The sequence below is a fragment of the Eschrichtius robustus genome, chromosome 2 (assembly GCF_028021215.1).
Source record: "Eschrichtius robustus isolate mEscRob2 chromosome 2, mEscRob2.pri, whole genome shotgun sequence".
NCBI classification, from domain to species: domain Eukaryota; kingdom Metazoa; phylum Chordata; class Mammalia; order Artiodactyla; family Eschrichtiidae; genus Eschrichtius; species Eschrichtius robustus.
This window is the reverse complement of record NC_090825.1, coordinates 76,063,011-76,088,831: the sequence shown is the minus strand read 5'-3', so window position 1 is coordinate 76,088,831 and position 25,821 is coordinate 76,063,011. Positions and strand designations below refer to the sequence as shown.

At 37.8% G+C, this 25,821-nt stretch overlaps 1 protein-coding gene across 4 annotated transcripts in view; it reads left to right on the top strand.

Moving 5' to 3' along the window:
* MCTP1 (multiple C2 and transmembrane domain containing 1) overlaps nucleotides 1-20,114 on the top strand; it is a 550,214-nt gene extending 530,100 nt beyond the window's left edge. For all 4 annotated transcript variants that reach the window (XM_068533874.1, XM_068533867.1, XM_068533860.1 and 1 more), the window contains 4 exons: nucleotides 3,055-3,164; nucleotides 7,138-7,247; nucleotides 18,462-18,559; nucleotides 20,032-20,114. In XM_068533874.1, coding sequence (XP_068389975.1) covers nucleotides 3,055-3,164; nucleotides 7,138-7,247; nucleotides 18,462-18,559; nucleotides 20,032-20,103 — 390 coding nt within the window. In that variant the 3' untranslated portion in view covers nucleotides 20,104-20,114. The remainder of the gene's footprint in view (nucleotides 1-3,054; nucleotides 3,165-7,137; nucleotides 7,248-18,461; nucleotides 18,560-20,031) is intronic.
* Nucleotides 20,115-25,821: the final 5,707 nt, after the last annotated feature.

The window sequence follows — 25,821 nt, the reverse complement described above, 5'->3', positions numbered from 1 at the left end:
GTGCCCCGTGAATACTGATTCATTTATGTCTTCTATCCATGTTACTTTAATAATGATATTGGAGAAAATCAGGGGATTATTCTGATTATAATAGTAAAATATATTAATTGCAAAGAATCTGAATATTACAGGAAGGTATGAGGAAGGTAAACATCCGTTACCTTTAATATTTTGACACATTCCCTTCATCTATTTCCATCCTACTCATTTCAAAAATAAGTTAGAATTGTACTCCATATCACATTTACTTCCCATTCTTTTCAGTTTCTATTAGATCATAAGCATTTTCACTGTCTTTAAGCAATATTTTGTGATTTCCTAATAGTCTGTCATTTGTATGTAACAATTAATTCTACCCAACATGTTAGTGATTTTTCTTTTTGTTATTATAAACAAAACTGCAATGAAAATTGTTTCAGATGTTCATTGACTATTGGTAATCCCATCCCTTCATTTGTCATATTTGTTGCAGTTTTTTTCCCACTTAGCCTTTTAAATTTATGATAACTTTTAAGTTTTTAATGTTATGTAACTTTTGCTACCAGTTATTCGTGATTTTCTTTACTGTTTGTATGTTCAGAAAGTTCTTTCCTATTCCAAGGTCAGTAAATAAATTACCTATCTTTTTCTGTTTTTATAATTCATTTTTAGCTTTTTGCTTTTAAATTAATATAGTACATATTTGGGGTACCACAATTTGAGGTAGATGCTGGGGTAGATTTGAGCTATCACAAATAGGTCTGAGAATTTATTAAGGCAGAATTTAATATAATTTTCCCCAAATAGTTAAAACAATTACCCAGTAACATAATACTTCCTTCTTTATGATAGATTTATGATGGTGCTTTATCATACAATGATCTCTCTTTCAATGCTCATCTTTCATATTTTAACTACTTAAATACCTGGTACAATAAATGCTTTCTCATTATTTCTCTTTTGCAGACATTACTTGGCTATAGGTATTCATTTATTCTTCCAAATAAATTTTAAAAACACTTGATCAAATTCTCCCCATTTCACTCCACTCCAAACACATTAGGATTTGCTTGACAATGCATTAAACCTTTATGTTCAACTGAAAAAAAAAAAAGAATACATTCTTTTAATATTCAGTATTCCAATGCAGAAACATAGTATCTCTAATTTCTTAATACAGATTCTGTACATTTCTTGTTAAGGTATGGCTAAGTGTTTTATATATTTTATTGCTACTGTGAAAGAAATATTTTTCACCTCATAATTTCAAACTGGTAAGATATTATTCTCAGTGAACTTTCATTGTATAATCTGCATGCTTTGTCTCCAACTTGATTTATTCTGCATGTAGAAAAATATTTTGTAAGAGCACTTTACTTCATAGACAAAATGAACTTAGCCGGTGCTTGAGAGAGAACATTGAAGGCCATGGAGGTTATTAGAGCAGACCAATTTTGTAATTATGAAAGGAACTAGGAGGAGCCACTGGTTATCCATTTTATTGTAAAATGTACAATTACATAGGTGAAATGAGTGCATTTTATTTTATTACTGGGGAGGGAAAAAAGACAAGAAATTGATGCACCCATGTCTGTAATGACAAGTGAAGGGCAACTTTTGAAGACAGTGGGGACTCCAAGGGTGTGTAATTGTTCTCTGTACTCTGAGCCTTATGCATTTCATCTACCTCATTGCCTTACAGTCCGTTTTGGTATAAGTGAGCTGAATAATGTAGACAACATCTCCCATGGGAATTAAATTTAAAATGAGGGCTCTAAGTAACTGGTATCGAAAGATCATGTTATAAAACTGGCATCCATGTCCTCAGTCCCACTGTACCCTGTTGTCCTTGGAGGCTGCCCACACACCTGTCATTCATTTGCCCTCAGTTTCTAAGGTGGCAGGATGCCAGCCCCAGCCAAGTGTTCACAGTGCAAAGTGCTTTAGACTCTTCTAAAATGGAAGTCAGTATGTAAATGTGCAACATGACGACATTATTATTCTAGCTTCCTGGCTGCTTTCAGCAAGCACTGACTGCCACATGAGGTCTCAAGTGTTCTGGCACAGTGTGCAAGTGTTCAAAAGAAGTTAAAGTAATGAAATTGGATCTACATTTCCATAGAGATTCAAGCTGGCATGGAGGAATGGAGTCATGGGTTGGATGGTCTCCACCAAACAGCCTAGGCAAGTGCCTGTGATGCCAGGCTACTAAGCAGAATTTTCTATCGTGAAAGGGCACCACTGTTTCTTCCTCTGGGTCTAAAATTACAAAATGTGCCCATTTCTCCCAGGCTCGCGCCACTCTCTGGTCGCTTTATCCTCAGTCCTCACCCATCCATTCCCTGGAGCACACACCAGCTTTGCTTAAATCTAGCACAAGTTTTAAAATGAAGAATTAAGTACAAAGTGTGGGGGGGAAATGTTTGGTTAGAACCCTAATAGAGCATGAAGTATGTGACTATTATTCATAAGAGGCGGGGCCAGGCTAACTACGTTATCTGATCTACCTAAGGTGCTGTCTAGAAGTGGCCACTTACTGGATTTCAGTTGACCTTGTTATTTTTTTATTAAAAAAATTTTTTTGCAGTGTTCATTGCTCACAGGTCTTCTCATTTGCACCCAGCATTCCCTTCTATTAAAATATCTGGAGCCAAGACCAAACTTAGGTATATGGGTGCTGGGGCCAAGAAACTGGATTTGCTAAGTATCGCATCATGGTAGGTCCAGGGTCAGCACAGATTCCGCATTTGGTCATTCTGAGACCTGATCTCTTTATACCTCCCCTCCCCCTGGCTGAAATGTTTCTGTTCACCAGGGCAAGAGCAACAGACTCTGAGTCTTGTGCTTTGCAGCCACCTTTATACTAGCACAGGTCCATAATGCTGAGTACTCTTCCTCCTCCACCTCCTTTCATATCCTAAAAATTTCATGGGCTTCACGTATCCATTTATATATATGCAATAATGAAGTTCATTTAAGTTTAAAAATGTAAAAGTGGGACAATTAAAAGAATTCAAGCCCTCAAGGATACCTTTACTCATATAGAATCTCTCTCTCTTTTTTATTGTATTTTAGGACAGCGAAAAAAAGGGATTTATAAATAAAATCTATGCCATCCAGGAAGTATGTATCAGTGTCCAGAACATCCTAGATGAAGTTGCTTCCTTTGGCGAAAGGATAAAGAAGTGAGTGATGCTGACATGTGAGCCCTGGTCTTCTGTGGGACAGTGTCCATTTGTTTCTCAGAGGGTGAAATGCCACATTCTTTCTGGCAGGGGACACTCCTGGGTGATCTATTGCTCAGTTTTATCATTATTTACTTTGCTTCTGCCAGTCTTTGGTTTTATGAAAGTTCTGTCAATTTCCTCCTTGAAATTTAGAACATATTGGTTGGAAAGAAGTCATACTTGTAGCTTTGAAGAAATAACACCGTCCTAAATTTTAGCACATTTCCACAGTGAGACTTTGTTCTTACACAGAATATGAAATTGTGATAGAAAAAAAATAAACCAAGTTAAATGAGGATTTCAGGTAATCAAGACACACCTGCATTTTATTATTGGTCGAGTTATAATTTCATCAATAAAGTTAAATTTTAAAAAAATCATACTATATATAGCACCCTGCAAAAATATGCTTTCAATTTTGTATATTTAAATAGCTGAGATCATAATTATAGATGAAATAAACTAATGCTTTGCCGTTTAGAAAATATACATAATTTTTATAATTTAAAAAACAATTTTTTAAACAAGGAAATAGAGCTTCATTGAGAGCTGATGTAAAATTAAGAAACATGTTACTTGCATTTTACTTCAAATAGTTTTATTTATTAATACATTTTTTAAAACAACTGTTTAATTATAAAAATGGTAAGGTGGATTTATAATTAGTTATTAGTAAAAAATATACTAAGGCCCCGTACCTACTAAACTATGTGAAAATTGGCCCACATAATGATTTCTAAATGATCTATTCAAGAAGGGGCGCTGTATATCTGGATAAGCCTACATTTTCCTAGTTTTGTATATCTATTCATTGTTTATTATTCATAACCAAAAGTGTTCTGCAGATTTGGATCCTTGGGCATACATAGAAATTGAAAGGAGTAAATTATTTAAACTAAAGGTGTGAGTCATTCATCTGGTGCCTTTCATGTTTCAAGGCATAATGCATTTTATTTTGTATAATTTTTTGTTTAACACATTTCCACATATGCATAGGTGCTGAGTTTCCACTTTCTCGTATCATATTAGACAGGACAGCCTCCCTCTCACTCCCAAATGTGCCTCTAAGCAACATTCAGTATCAGACTTCTAAAGACTGATTTCCACATCTTTTCTCTTTTCTTCTTCTTCTCCATGTTATTTACATCTCTAAGAATGTTTCCTTGTTCTCCACAACGTATCTGCAGAAGCAGAGTGTGAAGTCCTAAATGGGGCATTTCCCTCTTGAGTATTGTCCTTTCTCTGAGGTACACTGTGTACTGATTACCTGACAGAAACATCTCATTTATATCCGAAGGCCCTGGGTCAACTCTAAGGTCAGGATTGTGAATGCCTGAAGGGGAGAGGCTTCTTTGTAACTCTGGGTGTTAGGAGACTCAGACAGGTGCTTGGCTGGAAAAGACCATGGCCAGTTGAAGGAAATGACCAGATCCTGGATGTGGACCAGCCTTGGGGAAAACTGGATTTCGTGAACTTTCCAAGGTATAGACAGAGGTGCAGGTATAGGCTGAGGTACAGGAACACCGCATAGGATCTAGTGAGTCTTGTAGGAGCTAGCTTTTCGGCGCAGTAATCTTTCGAATACTATAAGAGAGGAGCTCCCATGGGGTCACGCGGGATAAAATGGATCTATCCAGAAAGCAGATACAGAAGCAATCTTTAAGTACAAAATGAAAGCCTCCATAATTACCACATCTTGTTACTAAATCATTCCAGAACTTTCTTGAATTGCATCTCTTTGGGGGGGGGGTGGTTAAGATCATATTCTAGATATAGATTCCATAATGCACTGTGGAAAAAGAAAAGGGCAGTCTTTTTTCCCCCTGACATTAGCTGCACTGGTATTCCTTGTCACTTTTCCTTCCAAGAGGAGTAAGAACACAGGGAGCGCTTCAGTGAGGCTGCCCAGAAGGAGGGTTTTCTGCGTGAAGAGCCAGTGCCCTCACACATGGCGTGGTGTGATGGATGGCTCTGAGCTGAGCCACAGGAGAGCAAACAGACCCTCCGCCTTCTGTTCTCTCCACCAGCGGGCAGAAGCAAGGGGGCTACAGGTGTCAGTGAAGGAGGGAAGGCATGATTCTTTGCCTGGTGACAGTTATAGGACTCACTCTGGCCATAGGAGATAAAAAAACACGACAGCAAAGCCAGACCCCAAGAGTTAACTGAAAACAAGACAACCAGATTGATCCAACTTTGGCTTTTTTACTAGAAAAAAAAACATTTTTAGGAATTTGACCTAGAGAAAGACAAAAAGCAAGCCATATGCCACAAAGCTAAGGAATAACTCTTAAGTGTTAGGCTGAAGGGCAGTACATGAGAAAATCTCTTGAGAAACATCCTTTATTGGATCAAAAACTTCCCTGGAAAAACCCAGCCCAAGTGAGTATAGCATCCATTACCGGGAAATTAGAAGAAATAAAAAACACTGACATTTATCCGTATCATGTACAATTTCATATTTTCTTGAAGTGTCTTGGGGCCCTTCTCACTGCTTGCTAAGAAGAAACGCCATACTTTAGACTCCTAGAGTTGAATGGCTCTAATAACTTCACCTTGATTCACATAAACATGTTGCCATCACTACCAGTCTTCCTGGATACAATAAAAGCTGTCCCCATTTTATAACCGGGAAGGTTGATGCTTAGAGAGGTTGACCACCTAAAGTCACATAGCAGAATCTAGGCTTTGAACACAGATTTGCTACCTTCTTTGGTTTTTTTTCATTAAATTATGCTAAAGAGTCACTCAGCAAGATGTGTTAGTTCCTCTTTGGAGGCTGAACTTCAAGGCAATGGTATGCTTATAAATGGAGGTATGGTTATATACCCAACCTTGAGGGCTCCACGGAATGGTTCTGTTTACTTTATAATTTTGCCACTCTCTCTTAGAAACTACCAGACTCACAATAGATGTTCTACACAAAAAGCCTAAAAATATCCCAGTCTTTCCACGTTCCATTTGCCTTCTGTCTTGATCTTTCGTTCTTTTTGTCTCATTAAAGTCCTTCCCATCTTAGTACTGTCTGTTTTGTAACTTCCTCTCCTTGTGTTCATTGATCCCATTTTTGTTCTTTGTTCTGATGTTGTATCATTGTCAGTACTCCGTCTTGCTTCCTTCCCTGACCCTCTACCTTATTAGTCACCAGCAGTGTGGGAACACTGCAGAGCCATCAGCCAGGCCCCGTTATAACCCACTCTTTTCCAGCTTATACTCGCTTTTTGGTCTTCCCAACAAATCTATCATGTGCCATGTTCTCCTTCGCTATCAACAAGGTAGGGAGAATAGTAGGTAATGTTGACTTTATTTCTTAATTATCTAGGTATTTCTGGGAAGAGGGCTATGATGGCAGGTGAATTTTTACAAAATTCCCCCTTCCTGACTTCTAATTCCATTTGAAACATAACTGAAGTGGGAAGTGAGTATTCCTCTAAGGATTTCTAAAGTTCTGAGGATTTACACAACCGTGTAAGATTTAGATCTATGGACAATCGCTGGCAACATTTTATTTCCAGTGTGGTTAATCCTGTGTGAGAGTTCATAGAAGAAAGAATGGTAGGCCCAGGGGCATTCTCCTCTGTGAAAATTTGGAGAAAACAAGATTCAGTACTAGTTTTAGAAGTAGAAGAAGATTTTTAAACCACGGGGAGTCACCCAAGTAGTGTGACGACTTTAGACCCTTAAGTCACCTGGGACAATCTGGAGAGGTTGGTGTCAACACCCTTTACCTGGGCCCTATGTTCATGAAGTTGAGCAGATTATGACTAACTTGTATCTTCTGATAGCCTATTACAATTGGTATCTATTCCAGAGAGAGATACAGTCTTTACTAGATCCTTAGTCCAGATTTTGAATCAGAATCACATTTATTTTCATCTTTGTTTGAAAAAAGTATGAAGTGCTCAGATTGCTGATGTATTAATTTCTCATTCAGTACTTTCAACTGGACCGTCCCATTCTTAAGCTGGCTGGCCATTGTAGCCCTCTGTGCGTTCACAGTCATCCTGTACTTCATTCCGCTGAGATACATTGTCCTTGTCTGGGGTAAGTAAAGCCTTTTTTTTTTTTTTTTTAAACTGTCATAGCTGCTAAGAACAGACTATTTTTAAGGGATGAGTTATACTGTCAGTAGTTCCCTATATTTATGGTCATGAAGCTACTCCATGATGAACAGAGGTCAGTTAAAAATCACAAGAGTGTAAAGATTTAGGTCTATCTGCAAAATGCATTTTTCTTCTCTGGCACCATAGGCTCCATCATACTATAAACATGTAGTTGTGCAGATTCTTCATATATCAAAGTGTAGCTTTGTCTAGATAGCACTCTGATTTATTTCCACCATTTATGCATAAACAGAGGCACTTTGATCCATATGGTGCATTTAGGACAATATGCTTTTGTGCTGTGGTACTTTGTCTTATGGAAATGTCCGTAAACATGGTACCATATATGGCTGCCTGTTTCAGAGGTCACCTTTAAGGAAGCAGGAAAAGGGTCCTTGGCATTGGCAGGCTGCTTGGGAACAAAAAAACCAGCTTTATGTGTACTAAACAAGAATGCTTCTGTAAAAACCCACTTTAAAGGTGATATTTGGGGGTCCTAATTTCTAATGCAATTATGCTTCATGCTAACAGTTCCTATGTACCTAGACTCTACTTAGGTGGTACTTTCAGCATTCTTCATAGTTTGGGTTTTTTTGGTTTATTTTCCTTTCTTTCTCTTATCTGACACAATTCTTTGTTTGGAAAACTCAATTTTCAGTCTCCAAGATCAACTAACATATAAAACTACATTAATGATATATAAACAAGACTGGGTAGGAGTAAAATTCTCTACTTGCCCCTGGCCTGCATACACCCGAGATTGCTAAACTTATACAAAATGCGAAGAACCAAAATGGGTTTTCAGAACACATGTGCTTACACTGAAAGCAAAAAGATGAAAAGGAATGTTTTGTTTTCTTTTTAAGGCTTTTAAAGAAATATGCTGGAATAAAATGAAAAAGGGTCTGATGTCTCCAAGCCCTCCAGTTTAAAAATCCTTACCTCGCTATTCTTTTTGGCATATCTTGTCATATCCTGAGCAAGCCTTCTTGCCCCTTATCATCACTATCATTACCTTTACATCTTGGGTAGGGAGTGGAGGGTGAAGGGAAGGGTGATTATGTTTTCCTGCCTTAATTTCTATAATTTAAAGAAACAGTTTCAACTAAGTGCTTTCACTATACAAGGGAAGAGGCATTTCCACCATGTTCTTGCGTCGCTATTGTATGTTCTTTCATTCCTTCCTCTGATATTTAAAACAGGTGCTGTTTTATTGAAGGAATTAAGGTAGGGTGTTAGGTGTGGCAGTTTATTACCTCTAAGCTACTTAGGGTCAGACCTGCCATCTCAGTTGTGATAGGTGGGGAACTTCGGGTTTCCTTTCCCCAGGTTCTCAGAAACTGGAGCCCACGGCAGACATCTGGCTGTGTAATCTGGGTTGGCCTCACTGGCAAGCTGTCTTAAACGTAATTTGCAGAGAATGTGTTTGGGTCTCTTGTTTCGTCAAATAAAATAAAACAAAGAACAGTATTCCTTTAGTGGTAGGTGATTGCTGAAATATTAAATAGAAATTTAAGACATGAGTCTCACATGGGGAGACAGGGACCAAATCATAATTGCATTAGTTTATTCTGCTGAACTCCCTGAAGAAGAGCCAAGATGCTCCAGTTTGTGACCCAGTTTTTACCACTCTGATTTCATAAAAAGCTGTTTATGTATTTTTATGTGAATATGCTTGGTAATTTATTAAGTGCAATATAAATGTAAAACAGTAGACTTTTATCCAATTGAAATTCTACATTATTCCATAGAATATGTAGAATAGGTACTTCTAGTTTTATACATTATTTTGACATTTCTACCTCATTAAATTTGGGGGTTTTGTTTTGTTTTTTGTATAATAGCTCCAAATTCATCTGTATTTGCCCCTCATCCACATTTGCTCTTCAGGTAGCACAGAGGATTCACTGTTGAATAATTTAGCATGGGTAGGTATGGCTCATTTTTAATGGTTCTTGGCCATTTTAATCCAAGAAGTGATCCAAGTTAAGTCAATCACAGTAGCATCTTTTGCAAGCCTTAAATTTAAATTTCTTATAATTTAAAAGGAAAATTGGTTTCTAAAAATCTCAATGCCAGAAATGTAGAAATGGAAACATTTTCTTTCTTGTGATGAGAACTTTCAAGATCTACTCTTTTAGCCACTTTCAAATGTGCAATACAGTATTATTAACTATAGTCACCATGCTGTACGTTATATCCCCATGACATTTTATTGCTGGAAATTTGTACCTTTTGACTCCTTCACCCACCTCCCACTCCTCCACCTCTGGTAACCACCAGGCTGTTCTCTGTATCTATGAGCTTGATTTTTGTTTTTGTTTTTGTTTTAAGGATTCCACATATAAGTGAAATCATATACAGTATGTGTCTTTCTCTGTCTGACGTATTTCACTTAGTATAACGAATGCCCTTGAGGTCAGTGCATGTTATCACAAATGGGAAGATTTCAAACTTTTTTATGGCTGAATAATATTCCATTGTGCATATATATATATACCGCAACTTCTTTACCCATTCATCCGTCAATGGACACTTAGGTTGTTTCCATGTCTTTGCTATTATAAATAATGCTGAATGAACATGGGGGTGCACATGTATTTTTGAATTAAGTGTTTTTGTTTTCTTCAGATAAATACCCAGAAGTGAAATTACAGGATCATAGTGGTAGTTTTATTTTTAATTTTTTGAGGAACCTCCATACCTTTTTCCGTAGTGGTTGCACCGATTTACATTCCCACCAGCAGTGCACAAGGGGTCCCTTTTCTCCACACCCTCCCCAACATTTGTTATTTATAGACTTTTTGATGATACAGTGATTCTGACAGGTGTGAGGTGACATCTCATTGTGGTTTGGATTTGCATTTCCCTGATGATTAGTGATATTGAGCATCTTTTCATGTATCCGTTGGCCATCTGTCTTCTTTGGAAAAATGGCTATTCAGATCCTCTGCCCATTTTTTAATTGTTTTTGACAATTGAGTTGTATAAGTTTTTAATATATTTTGGATATTAGCCCCTTATCAGATATGATTTGCGAATATTTTCTCCAATTCTGTAGGTTGCCTTTTCATTTTGTTGATGGTTTTCTTTGCTGTGCAGAAGCTTTTTAGCTGGACGCAGTCCCACTTATTTTTACTTTTGTTATCACCCATAGTTTCTTCTAGGAGTTTTGTGGTTTCAGGTCTTACATTCAAGTTTTAGTCCGTTTTGAGTAATAATTTTTGTAAGTGATATAAGATAGTGGTCCAGCTTCATTCTTTTGCTTGTGCCAGTCCAATTTTCCCAACATCATTTAATGAGGAGACTGTCCTTTCCCCATTGTATATGCTTGGCTCCTTTGTTGTAAGTTAATTGACCAGGGACTTCCCTGGTGGTGCAGTGGTTAAGAATCTGCCTGCCAATGCAGGGGACACAGGTTTGAGCCCTGGTCCGGGAAGATCCCACATGCCGCGGAGCAACTAAGCCCGTGCGCCACAACTACTGAGCCTGTGCTCTAGAGCCCGCGCACCTAGAGCCTGTGCTCCACAACAAGAAAAGCCACTGCAATGAGAAGCCCACACACTGTAATAAGAGTAGCCCCCGCTCACCACAAATTGAGAAAGCCCATGCACAGCAACGAGGACCCAATGCAGCCAAAAATAAATTTATAAAAAAAAATTAATTGACCATATATACATGGGTTTATTTCTGGGCTCTCTATCCTATTCCATTGATCTATGTCATCTGTTTTTATGCCAATACCATACTATTTTAATTACTATAGGTTTGTAATATAGTTTGAAATCAGGGAGCATGATGGCTCCAGGTTTGTTCTTCTGTTTTAGTATTGCTTTGCAATTCAGGGTCTTTTGTGGTTCCATACAAATTTTGGGATTGTTTCTATTTCTGTTAAAAATGCCATTGGAATTTTGAAAGGGATTGTATTGAAACTGAAGATGGCTGTGGGTAGTATGAACATTTTAACAATATTAATTCTTTTAATCCTTGAGCAGGGAATACCTTTCCATTTATTTGTGTCTTCCTCAATTTCTTTCCTCAGTGTCTTACAGTTTTCAGTGTACAGGTCTTTCATCTTCTCAGTTAAATTTGTTACTAAGTATTTTATTCTTTTTGATGCAATTGTAAATGGGATTGTTTTAATTTCTCTTTCTGATAGTACACTGTTAGTGTATAGAAATGCAACAGATTTTTGTATATTGATTTTGTATCCTGCAACTTTACTGAATTCATTTATTAGTTCTAACAGTTTTTTGGTGGAGTCTTTAGAATTTTCTATATATAAAAAACCATGTCATCTGCAAATAGTGAGTTTTACTTCTTCCTTTCCAATTTTCCCTGTTTTAAAATCTATTTGTCTTATATAAGTATAGCTTCCCCTGCATTCTTTCGGTTCCATTTGCATGGAATATCTTTTTCTATCCCTTCATGTTTAGTCTGTGTGTGTCCTTACATCTGACTTAATCTCTCATAGGCAGCAATATAGAAGGGTCTTGTTTTTTTTTTTTTTTAATCCATTCAGCCACTTTATGTATTTTGATTGGAAAATTTAGTTAATTTACATTAAAGTAATTATTGATAGGTATGTACTTACTGCCATTTTGTTAATTGTTTTCTGGCTGTTTTGTAGTTCCTCTGTTCTTTTCTTCTTCTCTTGCTTTCTTATTTTGTGGTTACCACGAGGCTTATGTACAAGAACTTAATTTAAAAAAAACAATTTTTTTTTTAGCTGTGTTGGGTCTTAGTTGCTGCACGTGTGCTTTCTCTCTAGTTGTGGTGAGTGGGGGCTACTCTTCGTTGCAGTGCGTGGGCTTCTCATTGTGGTGGCTTCTCTTTGTTGTGGAGCATGGGCCCTAGGCACACGGGCTTAGTTGCTCTGTGGCATATGGGATCTTCCCAGACCAGGGCTTGAACCTGTGTCCCCTGCATTGGCAGGCGGATTCTTAACCACTGCGCCACAAGGGAAGTCCCAAGAACTTAAGTTTGAACGCATTTGAAAGTTCTAAATGTTTACTCTATTCCCCCGTTTTATATGTTACATTTTACACCTTTTTATTGTTGTGTATCCCTTAACTAATTATTGTAGTTATAGTTACTTTTACTATATTTGTTGTATAATCTCCATACTAGCTTTATAAATGATTAATCCACTACGTTTAGTATGTATTTACCTTTACTAGTGACATTTGTACTTGCATGTGTTTTCTTTCTACTTATAGCACACTTTCTTTTGGCTTAAAGAAGTCCCTTTAACATTTGTCATAAGGCAGTTTCGTAATGATAAACTCTTTTAGCTCTTGCTTGTCTAGAAAACTCTCTTTTTCAGTTCTTAAGGATAACTTAGCTGAGTAGAGTATTCTTGCTTGGAAGTCTTTTTTCTTTCAGCACTTTGAATATATTATGCCATTCCTTTCTAGTCTGCAAAGTTTCTCCTCAAAAATCTGCTTATAGTCTTTTGGGGGTTCTCTTGTACATAACAAGTTGTTAATCTCTTGATGCTTTTATGACTCTTGTCCTTAACTTTTCACGTTTTAATTATATGTCTGTCTTGATGTGGGTTTCTTTGGGTTTCTCTTATTTGGAACTCCCTGGGCTTCCTGGATCTGTATGTCTGTTTTCTTCCCCAGATTAGGGAAGTTTTCAGCCATTATTTCTTAGAATACATTTTCTGCCCCTTTCTCTCTCTTCCCCTGCTGGGACTCCCTATAATGCAAATGTTAGTACGCTTGATGTTGTCCCCATGAGTCCCTTAAGCCATCTTCACTTTTTGTCATTTTTTCTTTTTGCTGTTCTGATTTTCAACGATCCTTTCTTCTTCATCTAGTCTGCTGTTGAATTCCTCTAGTGTATTTTTCAGTTCAATTATTTTATTCTTCAGCTCTGTGACTTCTGTTTGGTACTTATATATTCTATCTCTTGGTTGAACTTCTCACTTTGTTCATCCATACCCTCCTGAGTTTGGTGAGCATATTTACGAGCATGACTTTGAACTCCTTTATCAGGTAAATAACATCTCCATTTTATTAAGGTTTTTTTCCCTGAGGTTTATCTTGTTCTTTCATTTGAAACATTTTCCTCATTTTGCTTGAATATCTATGTTGGTTTCTATGCATTATATGAAAGAGCCACCTCTCCCAGTCTTGAAGTAGTGGTCTTGCGTAGGAGATGAACCTTATCATTCAACCTTGCCTTAGCTCTTAGTTGTCTCCCAAACCTTTGTAATTGTCCAAGCAGCCTATTCTATTCTATTCTATTCTATTTATTTATTTTCGACTGTGTTGGGTTTTCGTTGCTGCGTGCAGGCTTTCTCTAGTTGCGGAGAGCAGTGGCTTCTCTTGTTGCGGAGCATGGGCTCTAGGGCGTGCGGGCTTCAGTAGTTGCGGCACACGGGCTCAATAGTTGTGGCTTGCGGGCTCTAGAGTGCAGGATCAGTAGTTGTGGCGCACGGGCTTAGTTGCTCTGTGGCATATAGGATCTTCCCGGACTAGGGCTCGAACCCATGTCCCCTGCATTGGCAGGCGGATTCTTAACCACTGTGCCACCAGGGAAGTCCAAGCCTATTTTATTTTTAATAGCCCTCAGTAGTTGAGGATGTGTGAAGACCTGTCAGTGTCTCAAACAGGAGGCTCTCAGGCAGCACCTAGATTCAGGCTAATTGAAAGTCATTCCCTTAGGCAGCAGCTTTTAAATTATGCAGATATATACAGTGGGATTGCAAGTGTAAGCCCAGCTGGCCACCAGAGACAGATGATCTGGAGGTGTCCCCTGGGTGACAGTCATAAAAATCAGGGCTTTGGATGAGTTTATAAGCTCCTTTCTGGGAGATACTGATGAGCTGTGGTGAAGCAGAGAGAGAGTGCAAAGATAGCATCCCCTGGCCTGTGGCCCCTGAGAGCACCTGCACAGGCCCCTAGATGTGTGCCAAACCTGAAAGCTGCCCCTCAGGCCAAAGCTCCAGGACAAGCAAATAGGCCTCTTTCATAGAAAGACTGGGGTGTGTTTGTTTCAGTCTCCTGTTTGTGCAGTGCCCTGGTGGTGGTACCTTACAGAGAACTATCTCTTGATTGTTACATTCCTGTGAGACTCAGGAACACCAGCTCCCCTGACCACCAGAGTCAGGCAGTCAAGGGGCATCCCCTGGGTGGCAGCTGCAAAAACTGGGGCACCAGACGTCTGTAAGAGCTCCCCTCTGAGGTGTCTGGAAGGGTTTACAGTCAGTCAGCCCTTAGATGTGTGTTTAATTAGAAGCCTGCCATGATAAAATTATAGGCCCGTTTCACAGAGAGATTGAGCTCCTTGGTCTGTTACTTCTTGCTGTGCCCTGAGGGTGGTAGCTGTTTAAGACCTCTTTCTCTATTGGTTACAGTCCTTTGGGACCTGCAAACATAAGCCCTTCTGGCCACCAGAACTAGGCAATGTAGAGGTGTCTCCTGAGAGCAGTTGCAAAAATTGGGGCACCAGCCAAGGTTCTGGGAGATACTGGCAAGCTAGAGCAAGGCAGAGAGAGAATGCAAAGATTGCATCCACCAGCCTCTGTTGGCCTCTGTTCCCTGAGAACACTTCCATAGGCTCCTAGAAGTGTGCCAGAGCAGATTTCTGCCCCTCAGGCCAAAGCTCCTGGACAAGCAAATAGGGCTCTTTCTTGGAAAGACTGGGGTGTGTTTCAGTCTGCTGTCTGTCCAGTGCCCTGGGGGTGGTAGCCTGCCAAGAACTGTCTCTTGAATGTTATAGCTCCAGGGGACCCAGGAGCACCAGTCCCCTGGCCTCCAGAGCCAAGCAATCAAGGGGTACCCCCTGGTGGCAGCCACAAAACCCAGAACACGAGACGTGGGTAAAAGCTTCCCTCCAGGAGATACTGGTGCTCTGAAGTGCAGTAGAAGGAGAGCTCAAAAATGGGGCCCACCAGCTTCTGTCCCCAGAGAGTATCCCAGCAGGCCCCTGCCTCTCCGGCCAACTCTTTAAGATTAGGAAATGAGTTTTCTTCACAGAAAACCTGGGCACCTTTCAAACAGCTGCCTCTGTGCTGGGCCCTGGGGTGAGTGCTCACGAGCTCTTTAAGAGCCATTCTCCTTTCACTATAGCACTTTGGGTCTCATGGATGCAAGCCCATTGATTTTCAAAGCCAGATGCCTTGGGGGCTCAACTCTCAGGTGCAGGTCTTAAAAGTTGAGGTGCCTTATGTGGTGTACAAACTCTTGGCTACTCAGGGAGAAGCTCCGGGTTTGTGAGTTTCCTCCTGATGGTGGGTAGCTGTACTGGGGATGGGGTTTATGGCGAGATTGTTTCTCAGCATCTCCTATCCACTTGAATGTAGCCTTTTTCTCATTTGCCCCACATGAAGGAGGTGCTCAGCTAGTTTTCGGGGGGGGGGGGGTTTGTTGTTGTTGTTGTTGTTTTTACCGGAAATTGTTCCATATGTAGCTGTAGAGTCGGTGTGTCTGTGGGAAGAGGTGAGTTCACGATCGTCCTAGGTCACCATCTCGAACTGCCTCATAGATGTAAAATCTCAGGCACCAGATGTGTGTGAAAGCTCCCTTCGGGGAGATACTGGTGCTCTGGAACATGGCAGAGGGAGAGCATGAAGATGGTACCAAATGGCTGGACCGAGGCAGTTGGGGAGAGATGGTTCCTGCCAGGAAAGAAAAAAAAGATGGTGGCTGCCAGTCTCTGTCCCTGAAGAGTACCCAGGTAGGCCCCTGAATATGTTTCGCATCAGATGCCTTCCCCTCATGACAAGCAAGTGATCCTTCCCCACACAAAATCTGGTTGCCCCTGGATCAGCTGCTTCCATGCTGGGCCCTGGGGAGGGTGAGTCTGAACACACAAGTTGGTTTTTGAAGCTAGATGTTTTGAGACAGACTAATAGAACAGAATTGAGAGCCCAGATATAAACCCAAGCATATATGGTAAATTAATATTTGACAAGGGAGCCGAGAATACTCAATGAGAAAAGATAGTCTTTTCAATAAATGGTGCTAGGAAAACTGGATAGTCACATGTAAAAGAATGAAACTTGATCCCTATGTTACACCAATCACAAAAAATAACTTGAAATGGATTGTAAGACCTGAAACCATGAAAGTTCTAGAAGAAAACATTTTTTAAAAAGTTCTTTGACATGGGTCTTGGTAATGATTTTTTGAAAATCACACCTAAAACACAACCAACAAAATTAAAAATAAACAAGTGGGACTGTATCAAGCCAAAAAGCTTCTGCATAGCAAAAAAAAACCATTAACAAAGTGAAAAGACAATCTACAGAATGGGAAAAAATATTTGCAAACCATATATCTGATAAGGGGCTAATATCCAACATATATAAAGAACTCATACAATCTAATAACAACAACAACAAAAAAAAATTAAAAATGGGCAAGGGACCTGAATTGACATTTTTCCAAAGAAGATATATGAATGGCCAACAGATCCATGAAAAGATGCTCAATAACCCTAGTCACTGGGGAAATGCAAATTAAAACCACAATGAGATAGCACCTCATGCTTGTTAGAGTGGCCATCATCAAAAAGACAACAGATAACAAATGCTGGTATGGATGCAGAGAAAAGGGAACCCTTGTACACTGTTGGTGGGAATGTAAATTGGTACAGCCACTATGGAGAACAGTATGGAGACGCCTTAAAAATATAAATATAGAACTACCATATGATCCAGCAATTACACTTCTGGGAATTTATCCAAGGGAAACAAAAAGACTAACTCCAAAAGATATCTGCACCCCCATGTTCATAGCAGCATTATTTACAATAACCAAGACATGGAAACAATCTAAGTGTCCACTGATGGATGAATGAATGGATAAAGAAGTGGTATACAATGAAATATTATTCAGCCATAAAAAAACAAGGAAATCCTGCCATTTGCAACAACATGAATGGCCCTTGAAGGTGTTATGTTAGTGAAATAAGAAGTCAGAGAAAAACAAACACTGTATGATTTCACTTATATGTGGAATTGGAAAAAAAAAACAAAACAAAAATAAAACCCCTCAAAAGCCCAAACATCAAACTCACAGAAAAAGAGAAAAAAATTTTTTCTTTTATCTATACGAGATGATAGCTATTAGCTAAACCTACTGTGGTAATCATTTCACTATATGTGTACATCAAACCATCATGCTGTATACCTTAAACTTGTATGTCAATTATTTCTCAAAACTAGAAAAAGAAAATAAATCTTGATGTTTTGGGGGCTCGTCTCTCCAGGTGCAATTCTTAAAAGTTGGGGAAGCCTGATTTGGGGTTCAAACCCTCACTCCTCAGAGAGAAGTCCCTCCTGATTGTGGGTTCTCAGGCTAGGGGTGGGGTTTATGGTGTGGTTGTGTCCCTGCCTCTCCTACCTGCTTCGATGCGGGCCTTCTCACGATTGCCAGTGTGTAGACTCACTCAGCCAATTTTTAGGTTATTTTCAGAGGTAGCTGTTCCATATGTAGCTGTAGATCCAGCATGTTGGTGGGAATAGATGTGTTTGGGATCCTTATATGTCGCCATCTTCAAAGCTTTTTATTTTTTTAAAGCTGGTGGTAAACCCTACCTAATTCCAGGTCATTTTGAAATTAAAACAAAAAAAGCAAAAACCCAGGTTAGTTTGCATAATAACAACACCTCCCCACCACTGAAAAAAAAATGTATCTTTTGAAAAGGGGGAACCAGTAAGTCAGATTTCTTGCCTTAAAAACAATCCCAATCCAAAATGCAGGGAGACAAGTTTCATCATAGATGAAACATTAAAGCTAAGCTTCTAAGTACTGTAACACTGAGGGGAAAGGCAAGATAGGTCATTGATCATTCTTGCCAGGTGCCTTTTGTTTCCCAAATAGAAAGCCTTTCATGCTGGGAAGAAGCCACTGAAGTACAAAGAGAAAAACAGAGCAGCCATGGAGTTGGGAAGGTGGAAAGAAGGAGGGAAAGAGAGAGGGAGGGAGAAAGGAAGGAAGGAAGGAAGGAGGAAGGCAGGAAGGCAGGCAGGCAGAAGGAAGGGAGGGAGAAATCTGGGTTTACTGGTTCATTCAGTCAAGGCTGAAATAAAGGCAGCTTAATCTAGATCTTCAAATCACCACAACACTTTTGCCAGAAATGTGTATTTGAACTCCAAACTTTATAGATTTCAATAATGTTTGATCTATCACTTTTTCAGGCATCAATAAATTTACAAAAAAGCTGCGGAGTCCATATGCAATTGATAATAATGAACTACTTGACTTCCTTTCCAGAGTCCCTTCAGATGTGCAAGTGGTATGTAGGTTTCATTATTATAACTACAGGCATAGCTCATTTTATCGTGCTTCACTGGTATTTCTTTCTTTTTTTTTTTTTTTTTACACGTTGAAGGTTTGTGGCAACCCCGCATTGAGCAAGTCTATTGGAACAATTTTTCCAACAGCATTTGCTCACTCTGGGTCTCTGTGTCACATTTTGGTAATTCTTGAAACGTTTTGAACTTTTTCATTATTATTATATTTGTTATGGTGGCCTATGATCATTGATCATTCATGTTACTGTTGTAAAAAAATTAATACTTGCTGAAAGCTCAGATGATGGTTAGCATTTTTTAGCAATAAAGCACTTTTAAATTAAGGTATTGCTGTTTTAGATATAATGCTATTGCACACTTAATAGACTTCAGTATACCATAAACAGAACTTTCATATGCACTGGGAAACCAAAATATTCATGTGACTTGCTTGCAATATTTGCTTTACTGCGGTGGCCTGGAAACAAACATGCAATATCTCTAAGGTATGCCTGTATCATTTTAATGTAGTGTGGCATTGGGTTTTAACTTTTATATCCATTAAATTTTGAAGGTTTTAAAAGAGCTAAGTAAAGCTAATAAAGCCTGTAGAAGATTTTGCCATTCAGGAATTAGCCCAGTTGGGGTGTTATCCAAGAAGAACTTATAGAGAAGATTGGGGAATGAGAGGGCATTGCATAGAGAACCTACCAGGATGTCAGGGGGACAATCCTCCCCCAAGGTTCAGCTGGAGTTTGTGAAGGGAAGTCACCATCACCTGAAGGAGGAATTAGGAATATTAGATGATGAAAGCAAAGTATGCCAGCAGACATTGAGAAAAACACTTCCTTAAATAAACTGCATGAATTAAGTGAGTTTTAAAGATGTCTGTTTTAGAGATCAGTGAAGGGGGAAAGAGTAACTGAGTTTTGAGAACTGGGGCATATCTCAATCCTTTGAAAGCCTTGGAGGTTAATTAATGCCCATTGATCAATAAATATTTTCAGAGTAAAATGAGAAATGTTTTTATCAAACTATTGAAGCTGGGTTGCAGCAATACCTTTTTCCTTTGTTTCAGCAGAGTTTTTGATTTGGTATCAGACATGAGAGTGGGCTGGATGGAGATGAAGCTTATATTAAACAAGCACACAATAAATTATAGAGAACCATTATTCGGCCCTTCAAAATAGATGGAGATGGTTCTGCTTTTAATGTTACTTGGGTATGGGCAATAGAGACCTCAGCCTGTTACCAAAGTTCACATCAGGGCTCTCATGTAGATTCTGGCAAGATTTCCCTTGACTCTTTGCTCTATCATTCTATTGTTTTCTGCATCCCAGCTGTAGATTGCATACAGCTTCCAAGGCGAGCACTTTCTTTTCCCCCAAGCATAGTCTCTGAATTCCTTTGCTTTTCCTTCCTTTGCCAGAAAGTGGCCACCTGACCAGCCTTTCTCTGAACTCTGTTTAAACAGGTGCAATACCAAGAACTGAAACCAGATCCTTCTCATAGCCCATGTAAAAGGAAGAAAAACAATCTTGGCTAGCCAGCTCCCAGCACTGAGGAGACCAGCATCTGTTTGGGAAGATAAAAGGAAAAGCCTTCAGCCTGAGCCGCATTTCCTTTCTTTCTGTTTTTTATTTATTTTGCCATTTTACCATGATTGAGAGAATTTGTAAATAGTGTACAAAGGCATATGTCTTTGAAAATATACTTCCATTGTACAGAATCAATTTGATAAAGGTTTAGCTATTGCTGCGTGAAAACCTTGTTAGCTGTGCATAATAATATAACACATTGGAACAACAAATGTAAGAATGGTAACATTGGGAGATACACATTTCTCTAATTACAAGTGTAAGAACTAGAATATTAAATGCTCAGCTGTGCTCTGATTAAATCTACATAAAATGTAAATGTCAATTTGATTTTAAAGTTTTTTTTTAATGTGACTATTTTTTATCTGAAAAATAATCCATTACAGTTTTCTATGTTTTATACATTTCAAAAGGGAGGAGGGATCCCAGAGCCTAAATAATGGAACAGATGCATTTCAACTTAACATAGATTCAGATCCTGATATTCATTCCTGTGCAAATTATTTAGATATGACTAGGCTGACTTCTTTAAGCTAAAGAGTGAAGGTATATTCACCTCCTCAAGAGAATCTTCCACACGCTGAAATCCTACAAAGAAAATTTCCAAATCTTCTATCATTCCATCTAAAACCTTAAAATCTCTACAGGACTACACAAAAAATACTGCCAGGTTTATAAATGATGATTGCCTATAAGGATTTTTATACCAATCACTATTAATTTGTGCCAAGTTAGCAAATTAGCAACCCAGTTCAGTCGTCAAAAATCTAGCAAATTAAATCCACATTGCCTTTGGTGTCAGATTATGCCTCTGTGCATCTAAAACTATTTAATACTCAAGTGTTCTCACAGAAAAAAAAAAATGTATCTACTTTGTTATTAGGTTACTGAACTGCTTTAATATGCATATTATGATTTTTGTTATTAGTGTGAATTTTAACGTAGAGGAGAATGCAGTGTGCTAAGTGATATGCCAGTGTTTCATTACCATTCATTTATAGAAAAAAAAATCATTCTTTAAAATATGAATGCATGAAAACCTATTTTGTAAAATAAACTGCTTATGGGGAGGGGGAGTTTGACTTTGAAAATGTTTCACTACTTACCATAGAATCTATACTTAAAAATTTGCATTCCCGACTCTCATGTAGTTTTTGTACCTAACTTCCTGGTATATCAAGGGAGTATACCTCTAGAGAGACAGAATTTGGTGAGAATGTCTTACTTCCCTGACTTGGTAGGGGATTAAGCTTGGTTGAAATTGCTGCAGTGTTTTGCACTACTTTATTAACAATGGACTGGGATAGGGTGAAGGTGGGGGTCATGCTGGAAAAATGTAGAAAAGCCAGAAGCGAGAAATATATATTTCACTCTATAGGAAGATTCTTTAAAAATAAATTTAATCTCATCAAAGTTGATTTTTAAAGTATTTTTATTTTAAAGCTATGTTGTTAAATACTGTTTCTTATGATAAAACTATTTTGATCTGTTTATACACTATGCTTGAAAGAATGTCAATTAAATTCCCTTTCTACAGAAAGGCTTTGACCTCAATATGCTCTATTTAGCGCATCATGTTTATAATGACATGCTTACATCCACATACCATCATCGTTTGTTGTTAAGACAGATGTAATACTTCATGAAGTTGATGTTGCTACAGGAAGTTTACTGATGGAATAATTTGTTTGAAATAACTTTTGATTATACTCTGTGTGAGGTTTGTGTTCCGTGCTGACATTGTCTACTCAAATGTCTACAAGCCTGATATTCTAACACCTCAGATGTACCCAGTGGATAGCAACCATTAACAGATGACTAATTTCTGTTTCATGCTATCAAATTTCAGATGTTTAGTTCAATGGTAAGGTTGACTATTCACTGCATTAAATAAAAAAAATAATCTTTTCTAAAAATAATCATTACTTCTTTTTTTGGTCTCATATAAATAATATTTTACTTAAAGAAACACAGGTTTGGTTTGGAAGAAAAAAGGCTTTCCATGAAACCTTGCGTGCTGTATAAAACGCAGCACCTTGCAGGGGTGAGTATCCAGTGACACTGCTAGAGGAGTAAGAACTGTCTTGAGGCATGAAAGTGATAATCAGGGGAATCTTCATTGCTTTTACAAACTACTGCACTCACAGACTGAAAACAAGAGACTGTGAATAACAGAACTTTAACCAGTTCTTTCTCCTTCTCACAGAGGCACAATTTTGCCTTTTGAAAGCTGCTTAACCTGATTCGGTTTTGAGAGGTTTGTAAACACATAAATATTTTAAGATATCTTAAGAGACTGGATGTCACTCTAACACCTATTTGGACTGCTATATACAGTAGTCATATGAACTATGAAATATATTCCTCAATATCCTTTTGTGAGTAAATTCATTAAAGGTCATTCATCATCCAAACTACTATTATTGCCACTAACTGTGGTAATTTATAAGAAATGCATATTTAAAACTTTTTCCATTTATAAAAAGAACATGGTACTTGTTTATTTTGGTACTGTTCTGCAGACTCAAATTGATAGGTGCTGTCAGGATTCCAAATTAATTTTGAATCATTCTATACACTAGGATAATCTGAATTGAAAGATTCTTTAAGTGACTTTGCTCTGTGATATATTTATTGAGTACCAACTATACGACTTGCCCTGTCATAGGCAATGGTCAAACCAATGATAGCATATTAAAATCAAATCTGGAGTTAAAGTATATAGTAAGAGCAAATTTTAATTGATATGTTTCTGAAAGTATCTTTTATAGAATTTTATTGTGTTATTTAAAAGTGAAGAAAAATTTAGTAGTAAGTTCTCTTATCCAGGGACCATATTCCCATTTTGATCTCAATATCCAAATGTCTCTAATGCTGAAAGTAGTCTACTTCTGTATTAACAGGTCTTATTCAAAGGCTTTAATTTCAGTTTATACACTAGTTAAATATACCTAAATGTTTATTTTTGAGTTTTGTACTCAGCATTCAAAACAAATCAAAATATAAAAGGCAGTTGCTGTTCCAGAAATACAAGTAAAGAGAGCCACCATTATACTTCTTGCAAAAGCCTCAGTTTATTATTAAATTAATGTTTAAATTCTGGGGCTTTAAATGTCAAGCGTGAGTGTGTGTGTGTATTTGTGTACAGATGCCTATTCATTTGTTTGATTAGTGTGTCTAGAGAATCAGCCTTTTCTAATTGCTTGGTCAAGTATGAATTAAAATCACATAAAAAATAATGAAAAGAATACTTACAATACTGTCATTCCTTTGGATTATAATTCTCCTTCCCAGGATGACTGGTGTAACTCACTGAAAGAAAAAAATATAAAATATCCTTTTTTTCTGGTGAAACTGTTACCTCTTCTGCCTCAGTTTCTACATTTGTACAGTGGCAGTCACATCATAAGACTTATTCCAGCTGAATCGCTGAGATTTAAGAAATACCAAGGAAAATTTCTCATCGTGTAAGAATACTATGCAGATAAAAACCATTAAATGTCCAAAATGGTCATATGCTATAGAAACTAACAACACTCTGAAAGGTTTGCTAGAATTTAATGTTTCTATCTGTGCTTTTCCAAAGGGATCTGGGGTTAAGAACCAAAAAACAAAAAAGGTCGGAGGAGATGAATCAAATAATTCAAATTGGTTTCAAATGAGTTTCAATTTATTGGGCTATCCCTTTGCATTCTGAACTGGTAACAACAAAAAAAGTGTTCTGTTGCATGCACAAGCAGTATTTTTGTAGACAGGTTTTTTTTTTTTTTAATGTATATGATGGTTGTGTCTCCAAATGTCACTGAAAAATTATATGACTCCATTTTAAAAAAAGGTAACAAAATGGCACTGCTCTTCTGCTCTACTCAATTAATGGTGTTACTAAATTAAGCTGAAAGCTCTATTTGTATTAAGAAAAACAGAAATAGGTAAGTAGCTGTGCCAAAGTTTTTTCAGTTTGTAGCAAAAATAAAATTGCAACGTAATTCTCCCCTGCTGTAGATTCTTCAGTGGTCTTTCAAAAGAGAAAAGGAATGACCAACCTGAGAGTCAATGAGCGAACCTACAAACCACCTCTCATTTTCTCAGGAATAAATAAATGCATCTGAGGAGACCTGGCTGAGTGAGGTTGTTACTGCTACTAGTCAGGCAAGATGGTAATATAGGCTTAGTTCCCCATTTTGGTCAAAGACAAGCTTCAAAATGACACGAGTCAACTTGAGGCATTTTATTTTGCCAGAGTTCAAATGTTAAGTTAGGAAATGCTAACTGCATAGAGAAAGGTGCGCCCCTGGCCCCAACCACTTTTAATTGTCTCTTGATGACTGAAGACACATCTGAGACAACAGTCAAGAGTAATTACAAAGACAGCTGGACAATAGCAGAGAGGTGAGGGGGAAGGAAATGCCAAGATCTGTCCCAAGTTCAGAGATCTTCTTTTAATAAAGCTACTCAGAATACTGGAAACCTTAAAACTAAACTCTACATTATTTCCACAAAACATTCTTCCTACAGTACTGATTATGATAATTACAAGTCAATATCTGTGTATAACTTGTAATATTGAAACCATGGAAAACAATTTATTGATGTCAAGAACTAATAAACTCTGGAACCTTACACAATGGTATACCTACCCCTTCCCTTTGTCCTGGAACTCTTACAAAGTTCAGATTTCACTAACACAGAGACCTAGCAGACCATAGGAAGGTCTCTGAAGCACATGGTAACCCACCCAGAAAAGTAAAATACTATGTATGTTTTTAGAAGTAGTTTTAAAATAGATCAATGTGGTATTCGGTCTTACTTGTTTGAAGTTGCTGAACATTACCTTTTAAATTTCCCTGTAGGATGAGAAAAAACATTTTCAGATATAATAGAGAAAAATTTTTGGGGGGCTATCACGAAACATCCAGCATTTGATAATTTAACCAAGAATCAGGCATACTAACTCTTATAGGGCGGGTTGCCAGGTACACACCATCCATTCTTCTGGCACTATGATGCTGATACAAAGAACACACATGTACTTGGATTTCTCAGTGACTGTGACAACAACACTGACAAGCAAGTGAGAAATCTACCCAAAAAGACACAGTGGTGTGATACTCACCAGTGTACTGTAGTTATGATGTAGGTATCCAATGTATTTATATAAAACAATTGTTAAAATATTGTATTTTGAATTGTACTACTTAAAACAGTAACTTACAAGAAGCCATTTTCCTCACCTTCACAGAAGAGGTGCAAAATAATATGCTCTGGACAACAGTGGCAAGACACTTTTGCTCAGAATTCTCTCAGTAGAAGACTGACTGCTTACATCTGAATTAATGCTGTAAATAGTAATATTTAGAAGGGAATTTTTTCCAGGCGTATTATAATAAAAGAAAACAATTCTCAATTTAATCACACAGTAGTGAACTCCCTTTAAAGGAATTTAAGATACAGCCTTTGATAAATGTAGTCATCATTTAATCTTACAGTTTCTCCCTGATTTTTGGTGTTGAATCTGGAAAAAAAAAAAAAAAAATCAGAACAAGTAATTCTTCAGGTTCCATGAAAGCTTCTAAAATCAGAAAAGGCTAATAGTGAAGATATGGTATCATGACTCCACAAGGTGTCTACGTGAAGTTTAAACTTTAGCAATTTAGGAATCCTACTAA